At 39.3% G+C, this 11,766-nt stretch overlaps 1 protein-coding gene across 1 annotated transcript in view; it reads left to right on the top strand.

Moving 5' to 3' along the window:
* Window positions 1-8,795: 8,795 nt before the first annotated feature.
* LOC107288790 (acyl-CoA dehydrogenase family member 11-like) overlaps window positions 8,796-11,766 on the top strand; it is a 9,676-nt gene continuing 6,705 nt past the window's right edge. Inside the window, 3 exon segments of the mRNA XM_015817439.2 lie at window positions 8,796-8,940; window positions 10,171-10,403; window positions 11,098-11,279. Coding sequence (XP_015672925.2) covers window positions 8,860-8,940; window positions 10,171-10,403; window positions 11,098-11,279 — 496 coding nt within the window. The 5' untranslated portion in view covers window positions 8,796-8,859.

Raw genomic sequence — 11,766 nt, 5'->3', positions numbered from 1 at the left:
AAAGCTATTTGCAAGTAGGGTAATATAATAGCAACCATTAAAAACAATATTCAGTCCTTTTAGCCTAACTGAGGCAGCTCTAGTAGCAGCAGCAGCAGCAGCAGCAGCAACCATATGCTCTGCAGAATAAAAATAAATAAATGAATTCAAGATCTTCTTTTGCAAGCCTCCCACACCTCACATGGCAATGTGTTTCACAGAATGGGGGAAATAATTTGAAAGATGTATGACTGGGTTCCCGTTCCCCTCATTTCCTTATGAGTGCAATTAAAGAATGGTGATTGTAATTAATGGTGAAATTAAATAGAATCGTACTGTGATGCTGCCTGAGTGCCAACTTTACAGTATTCCCCAGAATAAGCTGCTCACAATAACTTAGAGACATTAATAGAACAAAACAAATGACTTCACTGGACACTAAATGATTAACCATCCTAAAAATGGGACAAGAAGGCACATATCCAAACAAAATGTGCCATCCAAAAGTATTTTGGTCGCTAAGTAAAGTCGCTTTGAGTCCAATGTTAAATACCTAAACCAATGCTACATTGATCCAATGCCAGAAGGACGCCCTACTGAAAAAGACTTGTTGGAGACAGCTAGAGTATCCAGATGGATTTGCCACAAATAGGATGATACATTAATTAAGTCAGAGTAAGTCAGATGTGTATATTCCACAACTAGACGTTTGTCAGGATTAGAGTACCACTTCTCAGTTACAGTGTAAGCCGAAATAGTAAAAACTAAACACTAGCCATGACATTAGGGCAAATATGGGGCACCCACTGACTCATTTTACTGGAAGGAGAGGACAAAGCTGTAGACTCCTTTTATTCAATAAGATAAATAGGGCAATGAAGGCACATTGGTGTTTGGCAATTGTCTAGAATTATAAACTGGGTCATTAACAGTGAATTGACACTATGATGCACCAGGGCTCATCTCCAAGCACACAAAAAGATTATAAATACTCTTTTGTTGGACTACTGAACTTATGTCTCTGTGTGAAACCACATGTCTAATTTTTTTTTGTTCCCCAAGTCCCAAAATTACTACTATTAATACTAAAAAGTGCTTCAAAATTAGAATATATTTCCACATGAATTGTACCACCAGATGGAAAAATGTTCCTTTTAGGTCTATGCTGAGATTTCCTAATCAACCTGCCAGTTTCCAACATGCCCTTGGAACTATTATTGTGATTTTAAACTGATTAGATGCACAATGACTGGGAAGCAACTGTGTTTAACAAGGTTTGTTCCTTCAGAAGCAATTTGCTATAGTAATCACTTTCCATAGTTCTGAAAAAAAAATGGATTTGTTAATAGACATACATTAGAGGCTGTACTTACATAAGAAAAATATTAAAAATTAAAGAAGTCAGAATAGGTGCTCCTTACAATAGTTTCCACTCATGAGACATTTAATACAAAGTGTCTGCTGTTTCCAGAAATTAAAGAACGAGAAAGTTACCTAGCAAAGTCCATCTGAGGTCCATTCTTTGAGTATTTGAATTTAAACTGATAGAATTCTGTCAAGCGCTAAGGATTGAACAGGAAACAGAACTTGATCTTGTTTTGCTTTTTTAAAGAGAAAACTGAAGTACTTATTTTATATTCAAATACAAATTTATATTCAATCATTGATCCTATTATTACTCAGAAAAGTTTACAATTCTTTCAGTCAATTATAAAATATAGAAACATGACAGAAAAAAAAGTGCAGCATAATAAGAACAGAGACAGGCCTATAGATAGGCAAAGACATTGAATAGGAAATAATCTAATATCGTTTCTACAGCATAAACTTAATATCAAACTTTCTCTTAAAGATAGTGTAATAATTATCAAAATAACAGAACAGAGTTGGAAGGGACCTTAGAGGTCTTCTAGTCCAACCCCCTGCTCAAGCAGGAGACCCTACTATTCCGGACTAATGACTGTCCATTTTCTCTTCTTAAAACCTCCAGTGATGAAACACCCACAGTTTCTGATTCTCACTCTTCTCACTGTCAGGAAATTTCTCCTTAGTTCTAGGTTGATTCTCTCCTTGATCAGTTTCCATCCATTGGAAACTTTTTGTATCTTTAATGCACAAAGATAATTAGAGGTTTGGACAAAAAATTGTCTGAAGGAGGATGGAAAAAGTGTGAAGTGGCCCACATTGAATGAGGCAAGCAAAATGTGTGATTCAATAGATGTAATGATGATACAAAAGGGAATTTATATATTTGATCTGCATCATTATCAGGGCAACTAATCAGACGAATCCTGGCTGACTTAAATATGAAGTGAAAAAATTATGTCTATATTGCTTGTGGTTTACAGCTTGTACCTCTTACCTCAGGGTCTTTGGGATTAGTATAGATCTGTTTCAAGAAAGCAGACAAAATTAATATGGCTCTTCAGTGAACTATCATAATAAAATAAAGCCAAACCACAGCTTCGTTTGATCACAGACTGATAATCATAACTGCAGGAATGTTTCTTTTTGTCATTCTTCCTGCATATATAACTAGTTATATAAACTGAGCAAATTTATAAAATGATGAGAAGTGTGTGTCTATATTTGGAGAAATTATGTAAATTTTTCCATAAGCCAAACTCTTATCCAGAGAATTGTTCACCACCTACATAGATAACTGTGGTCAATTCATCAACTCTTCCAACACACAAGAAATTTGTTTTAAAACATCTCTAATAGCAGAAGTGTGTGGCTACATTTAATTTCAGTGAGGGGTTCTGCAGAAGGGAGATAACACGATCTATTTAGCTAAGATGGTAATATGATGCAATTTGTCTCACCAAACCATTTTGTGTTACTTTGAGGTTTTGTCCAATTGTTCCACTAGTGAAAGAAGGTTTTATCTTTCCAATAGAAAAAAGAAGAGTTGGAAGAGAAATAATCTTTCCTGGCATTAGTACTTCATTTTTGCTTTTTTCCCCTAGTGGGAGGTATTAACTCTTTGTGAAGCAACTGTGTCAAAGCAATGCACTCCTTCCACACACCCAAATGTATAACTTTCATGAAAACAATGAGCACAGTATCCCAGATTGTCAAATTCAAGCAGAAATATAATCACTCATGTGCTTTGATTGATTGACTCGTGTTGAACTTTATCAAGTGTGGAAATTGGGAAACCCGGGCAATTCAAATGAATATAAGGATTTATTGCAAGTTTAAGCCACCTACAAGAATCTGAACTACTAACTGTCAAAGCAAATTGCTGGGAAAGGTGGAAGGAAAGATAGAAAGAGAATGCTCAGCAGCCAGGCAGATGGGCTCAGGTACAATGGTGATGGAGGCAAACTGTTCCACTGATTGTTCTCTCCGTCAGGAAATGAGTTTAATGACTTTCCACCTATTGCTTCTTGCCCTGCCCTCAGGTGCTTTGGAGAACAAGTCACTAATAACCATATAACTATAACTAGAATAACTAGAAGGGAAAAACGATGCTTTCCTACTCTAAGGAGCATTATGAATGTTTTAGCTCTGCCTCCTAGAGTGAGAAGGGTTTAAAACAACCCAGCTTTAAAACTGGGAGATCAGAGCATATTTGGGGGCATCATAAAAAGGATACCGTCTGAGGACATAGGCAAGAGTTTTTTGCACATCTCTATTTCTTCTCCTTTTTTCTATTTCCATTGATTAGAGAAGGAAGGAAGAAATATGTACATAGTACTTACTGCCAAAACTGCCATATGTAGCTGCAAAATTGAAAGAAAGAGACTGTTCAAAATCTGCAATTTATTTAAAATATGCCCATCATTGCTTTTCAATCACAGCCATTAATCTGAATGCAATACCTGTCCACCACAATTTAAAATATATTTTTAAACATTTAGCTTTTTCACAGGGCAGACAGACACAAATGTTTTAAAGTGTTGCAGACAAACATTATATTCATACTTCAAAGCAACTTTGGGGATTAAATCTAAAACCCTAATATCTTTTAATTTTTATTTGAAGTTGCTGGAAGGTTGATCAGACCTCAGGCTGCAAGGTAAAAGGAGAGGTGTTAATGCTTCCTTCCATGCTAAGGAAAAGGATAGGAAATATTTCTCCTGCCTCCTCACAATGGGATAGACCTACTTCTGCAATAGATGTCATTTCCCCATCAAGAATTTCAAGAATTTAAGGACTCGGATGCATTGCAAGAAACATTACTGACACCCAGTGGCCATTTAGATTCATTACAAAGACAGAAGCTTGGGTTGATTATTTTTTTCTTTTTCAGTTGTGTTTCCCTCTGTCTAAAGATGATTTTTCTATACCAGAAGAAAATTCCCAACTTAAATCACTATTTTGCATATTTCAGCTGCTCTTCCAAGGATCCAATCCCTCAACCTTTTTTCAAAATTAAAAAATCTTTTTAATTTTATCTTTTCTTGATTAGATATGGATTGGGAAGACCATGGATCATATTCATATTCATCTTAAAATTTACTGACATTTTCAGTCTCTCTGGTAAAATCTTTCATAATTATAACAAGTTGTGATCTTTGCATACAACTTAATCCCTACCCAGCACAAAATTATACATTCTACACAGGGATATAAGGCATATAATACTTTCGGGTCTCAAGCATCAGGCAATGTTAATAATATGCCATTTAATGACACTTCTATAGTCAAAGACAAAATATCAAAGTTAAGTATTTGAAAGTTTTCAGCATATAGCTTTGCATGGAATTGCTTTTGTGTGGAAATTCATTCACAGCAAAAGAACAAGATGACTTTTTTAGTCTGAAAATTTGAGATGAAATCACACTGCATCAAAGACACTTTCAATGTGAGTTTAATTACAACTTACATAGTTCTTTTCCAGTGCATCGAAACATCCCTGGATCCTATCAAAGAAGAAATATACATGAGTAAACATCAAAATCTGTTGATACAAAAAATTTCTAAGCTGCCAGGTGCAATTAACAGCTGATCACTAATAAAATAAAAAAACTGAAATGCAACATTTAAACCAGATAATATTTAATAGTAAAGACAATATCTCTGGCTTTGCACAATCATTAACTAATGCTGTATATTTAAAGTATACTGACAGGTGCTCAGTACTGTATTCTGGCCTTCTTTTTTCACTCTTACCATTTGACTACCTGGAGAGATCCCTGGCAACTTTTATCTTCTCGGAGGATTTTTAAACATATGTCTGGAAAAAGAAGTACATAATGATCTAGAATTAACCAATGTTTTATCAGGTTCATTTTCAGGTGCTGCAAAGACTGACCATTGTGAAACTATGAATTATGCAATTACTTTTTAATGCATTGAAATGATAGTTTTAATGACAGCCTTATACAGGTATTATACTCACTTGATAGGCTGTGGATAATTGTTGCCTTTTTAAATTATTGTCTTTTGACTTTTTATTTTATTATACCAAACCAGCCTTCATATCTGCAGTTGTTAAGTGAGTAACACAGCTATTAAGTGAATCTGGTTTCCCCATTGATTTTGCTTGTCAGAAGGTCACAAAGAGTGATCACATGACCCCGGGATACTGCAACGATCATAAATACAAGTCAGTTGCCAAGCATCCAAATTTTGATCATTGCATTGCAACAGTCATGAAAGATGATAAGTCACTGTTTTCAGTGGCATTGTAATTTCGAACGGTCACTAAATGAACGGTTGCTAGTTGAGGAGTACCTGGACATTGTTTTACTTTTTGCCTGCTAATAAATTTAGCACGTTGGATCTTCAAAATGCTTTGGCTATTTTGTGTGAGACAGGTTCGGGCCACCACACTGGAGACAGCTCTGGAGGCTTGCCAAAAGGGAGGTTGCAATCTCAGTTATGGAGTTAAGGCAACAAACGTGGTTACCCTCTAAATAGCAGGTTCCATAAGAGCTTTCTGGGAAGAGACCTCGCAGGTAACTGATGCAGGAAATTGAAACGGCAAGCAGCCTTTTCACCAGAACCAGGGACTCTTGCTCAGAAGCAATTCGGCTTGGAAAGAGGGCTGTTTCCTGTATCAGACAAAAATGATTTGCATATCTGTTAAGAGAGCAAATTCAAAAACAAATCCCCAAATTTTCTTTCCTAACCATTTATACCTTCAAGGTTTTATGCTTCTGGCCGATGTGCATGATTTGGGCAGTAGCCATATTTAGAGAGCTGCGTTTTTGGTCACCACCTAAAGGAAGAAGAGACAGATCTATTTTTGATATAATTTTTACATTCAGACAATGTGCATGTACCTTGTACTTATCCTTTGATCTGATCATCTGTGATGAGCACAAATTGCCATCAGCATCTTCCTATTTTTCATATTCTGCCTCTGAAATATCTCTGAATTTTTCTCCTTTCAAACTCTGCATTTTATGCATTGCTCTTTTTTGTTGCATTTTTTGCCTTTAACTCTTTTTTTTTAACCTTTAAAATTTTTATTATAAAACATTTAAGGGGAAAAATAGATGGCTGGATAAAATGTAACAGAAGGAAGTAAAAAAGGGCATTATAGATCGAAAATAAAACAAAATAACAGCGTTGGAAGGGACCTTGGAGGTCATCTAGTCCAACCCCCTGCTCAAATAAGAGACCCTGAGAAGTGGCTGTCCCGTCTCTTCTTGAAAGCATCCAGTCCAGCTCACAACTTCTGATAAACAAAATTTTACAATTGTCATAACATTTAAAATATATTGTTTCAGTTTGGCGGTTGTTTGTTTGTATTATATTTGAAATGTTTAAACGTTTGTTTCAAAACATGCTAAGGACAAAACAAATGACTACATATAACAGACAAAAAAGGATATCATGGTTAAAAACACATCTGTGAATAAATTTTAAATAAAATGTTTTTCATTTTGTTTTTTAAATCAATGCATTTTATGCCCTAGTTTGTTTTTTTCATTTTAATTTTAAACCTAATTTTAATTTTAAAGGCTTTTCCGAAAAATTTAAGGAATAGCCAATAGAAGAGAAAATGTACTGCATAGTAATAATTTAAGTAATAGAGAACTGAAGAACAAAGGGCTCCCTTTTAAACAATAATTTAAGGGGCAGACAAAGGTAGAGAAAATCTCCTTTGAATATCTATTTAGTATGAATAATAAAATAAAGAAAACAAGAATAAAACTTTTCAAAAGGCTCTGAGGGGATTTGGGCGGGAAGAGGGAGGCCATTTTGATCCGCCATCATTTTCCCCTCAGGCACCTCATTCTTCCCTCAGTCGTGCCTGGGGAAGCTCTTTTCGCCCTTTTTAATTCTTTTTCTTTTATTTTTTATTTATTGCCTCTCCTGCTCTCCCCCCTGGCTCAGAGCAGCCTATAAACCTCCCAATAGAAAGATTAAAGTAGCTCAAAATAACACATTTCTTCCTGTAGTTGGGAGTTGGGCACTGACTGGGCCGGCAGCTTTTCTCTCTCTTTCTTTTCAACATCCAAACTCTTTCTATTTTATTAGGGAGGCAAAAAGTGGCCCGATTGGTAAAATTCTGGGGGTTTCCTTCCTCACCCTGACCTCCTCGATTCTCTCCCTCATCTGAGCTGCTTGCACATGCTCTGTGGAACTCTTCTCTTAATTAGCCAACCTTGTTGGCTAACCATCAAATAAAGTTCTATTCTCAGCTCAAAATTCTGGGTTTCCCCCCACCCTCTCTATCACTCTGACATCCCCACTTCTGCATCTATTTTCAGTTGTTCAGGTGGTGTTTTTTTTTCAAAGAAGACTTTCTTGTTTTTTCTTTGAAGACATTTCGCTTCTCATCCGATGGATGGAAATTAATCAAGGAGAGAAGCAACCTAGAAATAAGGAGAAACTTCCTGGCAGTTAGAACAATTAACCAGTGGAACAACCTGCCTCCAGAAGTTGTGGGTGCACCAACACTGGAAGTTTTTAAGAAGAGACTGGACAGCCATTTGTCCAAAATGGTATAGGGTTTCCTGCCTGAGCAGGGGGTTGGACTAGATGACCTCCAAGATCCCTTCCAACTTTTTTTATTATTATTATTATTATTATTATTATTATTATTATTATTATTATTATTATTATTATTATTATTATTATTATTATTATTATTATTATTATGCTTCTTCAGCTCTGACTGGATGGGGGGAGAATGGAAGGATTTATATTTGCCTTCTTTTAGAGAGTTGATGGACACAGCCAAACCTCCAAGAGGCCTCAACGCCTCTCTTGAAAGAAAGCAAATGACCAGCGGTCCACAAGGAGTATAAATCCTCCCATTCCCCACTATCCATTCAGAGCCGAAGAAGCTTCTCGGATAAGAAGCGAAACATCTTCAAAGAAAAAAAACAAAAAAATCCAGTTGCCTCTTTGGAAAAAAAACACCTTTGGGCTAAACAAATCTACGTTCCGCTTTAGCCATCGCTTTGCTCATTTCTCTGTTTTTGCAGACCCCGTCTCTTGATTAGGTTTTCCTGGATTTCCCCAGGGATTGATGCCAGGCTGATGGGCCTGCAGATCCATTTTTTATTTTTATTTTCACTTTTTGAAGATTGGAAAAGTTTCCGGGGTCCGGTTTTTTTGTTTTTTGTTTTTTTGGAAGATGGAGGGGTGAAGAATTGGGGGGCTCCCTGCAACAAAGAGCCCGAGGAAGTGCCTGCCCCCCCGCTTGGCGTCCCCGACCGACCGGTTCTCCTCCCTTGGACCCGGCTCAGAGCCGCCCTCGCAACGCCCTCGGGGGTGGAAGAGCTGCCCAAAGACTCGCAATCCGACCTGCTCTGCTTCCAACAGTTGCGCTTTTCCTACACGAGGAGAACCGCCCCTCCTGCCCCCGAGTCCGTGCGGGGAACGCCCTGCGAGGGCCGGGAGGGTTAGGAGCCCTTGCGGGAAGCGGGAGGCTGCGGAGCGCTGGAGGATCCCTCTGCCAGGCTTGCAACCATGGACGCGCCTCGGATCGGGAACCCCTACCTGGAAGACCCCTTGCTCCAGGCTTACCTGAGAGCCCACCTACCTGCCCAGGTGGGTCCCGAGGGAGGCGGGCGCAAGACGGGGAGGGGGCTCGACGGTCGGGGCTGCAGGGCTGGGTTGCCAGGCTGGCTCGGCGCTTCTCCGCCTCTTTTGCTGCCCCCCTCCCTCCCTACGCTTTTGCTCCTGCGCCCCCGGCCCAGGTGCCTTAACCGGGTAGGGACTGGAGAGTGAAATGCGCACCCGGTTGGGAACCGCCGCGCGTCCGGGCGAGGGGGTGGTCTAGAAGACCTCGGAGCCCCCTTCCAGCCTGGTGGCTCTAATGACAGCACCAACGAGGGCGGAAAGCTCCAATTCTCTGCATCTCAGATTTGGGAGAGGTCCCCATCTGTGCTTGCAGGGGCAAAAAACAGGAAGAGGGGGAAATGAAAATACTGGGGGTGGAGGTGGGGACCCGGTGGGGATGGGGACCCTTCCTTGTTCCTGGGACTAGAGCAGCGCTTCTCGAACTTCTTCCTTCATTATCCAAAACTGCTTGTTAGAAATGTAGGTAAAACTCTTTAAGTCAATGTAAATGTTCTTTTGTGATTGAGTAATGGGTCTGTGCCTTGTTATCATTATAGTAAAAAAAACAACACCTTTTGCTCAATTTTGCAAGCACTAAAGTTGCGCAAAAGGCACTGAGTTGGCTTAGGAGCAGGTGGTGGCTTTTTTCTCCCAGCATCTCCCATTTGGCTTCCTGCCACAGCTCATTCCCTTTTAATGCAGAGGATTAAGAGATAGAACGCGTTGTTCTTTCGGGAAGGGAAAGTGACGAAATAGGATAAATTATTGTCTTGATTTTGATGTTCATGTGATATGCCAACTAGATGAGAGCTACCTTAATCTTGTATATGAGCAGGTTTGTCCTGGACTAAAATCCCTTTCTTAACCAATTATCCAATGGAGCAGTTTGCCTTCAGAAGTTGTAGGCGCTTCATAACTGGAGGTTTTTAAGAAAAGATTGGACAGCCCTTTGTCTGAGATGGTATTGGGTCTTCTGCTTGAGCAGGGGGTTGGACTAGAAGACCTCCAAAGTCCCTTCCAGCTCTATTCTGATAGAGATAGATGATAGATAGATAGATAGATAGATAGATAGATAGATAGATAGATAGATAGATAGATAGATAGATAGATAGATAGATAGATAGATAGATAATTTGGAGTTGTCTGGGATAATTAAACACATCTGGATATTCCCACAATGAGAGAATTGGAATTGCAGTTTATGCATTGACCTTGTAGGTGTTTGCCGAGGTGAACATTGACCTGGAACGGTTTGGAGCTCGTTTGAGAGATGAAATTGACTTCTTGGGCCGTGAGTGTGAGCTAAACCCTCCTAGATTATTGCGTTTTGATGCCTGGGGACAGCGTGTGGACCAAGTGACCACCTGCCCAGCCTGGAAGAGGCTGAAGGACATCTCTGCTGAGGAGAGCCTTGTGGCTGAAGGTTATAAAAGGAGATATTCCTGTTGGAGGTACTGCTGTGGTCTTTGTTTTGTCCAATTAAACTTCTTTCTCTTCTAAAACCATTTTTATAATTGCAGACAATAGTAAGAGTAATTCCTGGGTGCATTGTTTGTAAATATCTTTTTGAATTCTTCCAAAGTTAGAATATTTTGCTCCATTCTGTATTTGTGGGTGATTTCCCTTTCCGTAATAATCTTTAGTTTGTTTTGGTTCTATGTCCAACCTTCAAAGTCCTTTTATCATGTTTCTTTCTAATCCACAATATTATTCCCACAGGAAGGTTTATCATATTTAATTTCAAAATCTTCCTCTTTTTATAGAATTCTTAACCATCCATAAGATAAATTATTATAATTATTTATATGCAGAACCATCCCTCTCCTCCCCCACTACTGCCAATTTGCAGAGCCATAAAAGTTGGGGACCGCTGCGCTAAATCTTCTGGAGGCCAGTCATACATTCTCACTGTGGGGAGCTGCTGCCTGGAGCGGGTGTTGGTGATCCCGAGTCCTCTCCTTCTCCAGAGAGGAATTCTGAAAAGATGGTTCTTGTATCAGCTCCTCATTCCATTGCACTTTTGGGTTCTCCAGTAACCAACCTCTTTACCATTGCTTCTTGGGAAGTCCTTTCCCCAGTAATCTTCTAAATCTGGGAGTGGCAGGACACTGCCAAATATAGTTTCATATATGTCTCTTTTCATAGCCGTGTTCATCAGGCTGCCAAGCTGTATCTTTTTGCAGTATCTTCTGCTTGCTACACTGCCCCTTTAGCCATGACTGATGGAGCAGCAAAAGTAATTGAGGTAAGCCTTTAATATTCAACAGGTGGGACTGCTGGACTAAGCAACTCTTATTATTATTTAAAACCTCCAGGTGTCCTTAGTAGTGTTTGTAAAATATTACTCTACCTTATCCTCTTAAAGAACAGATTGTCTTCATGTTAAATTTATTGGAAAAATCATATCCATGTTGTACCTGTTGAATAGTCATAGCTCTTTCCATCTACACCATCAAAAAATTCCCTGAAGGATGGCTGGATTCTGCCCTCCCCCAATCCATCCCCACCCCACTCTGATCAACCAGGAGAGCAACTCAAAGCACTTAGAAGGAAGCATTGGGGCACCTCTTGGTCTTTTAATTGGAAGCCCCTGGCTGAGGGGCTGCATGAGTTATTCAAACTCAGAGTCTCAAAGAGTCAAGAATTCCTCTCTGCTGAGTTCCATAAAGGCCTTGGTGATTCTCCTCTTCCTCCGAGCTTGCCTTAAGCCATGACCCTTGAGAGCTGTGGGTGTGATATCTCTGGAGAAGCTCCCAGCTACTTTTGCCATGACCCCGTTTGGCAGCTGCCCTGCTGTGCCAGGGTTCCTGACTA

The sequence above is a fragment of the Protobothrops mucrosquamatus genome, unplaced genomic scaffold, assembly GCF_001527695.2.
Source record: "Protobothrops mucrosquamatus isolate PMUCROS unplaced genomic scaffold, P.Mucros_1.0 scaffold593, whole genome shotgun sequence".
NCBI lineage: Eukaryota > Metazoa > Chordata > Lepidosauria > Squamata > Viperidae > Protobothrops > Protobothrops mucrosquamatus.
Note: the sequence above shows the minus strand (reverse complement) of the source record. Positions and strands in the feature narration are given on the sequence as shown.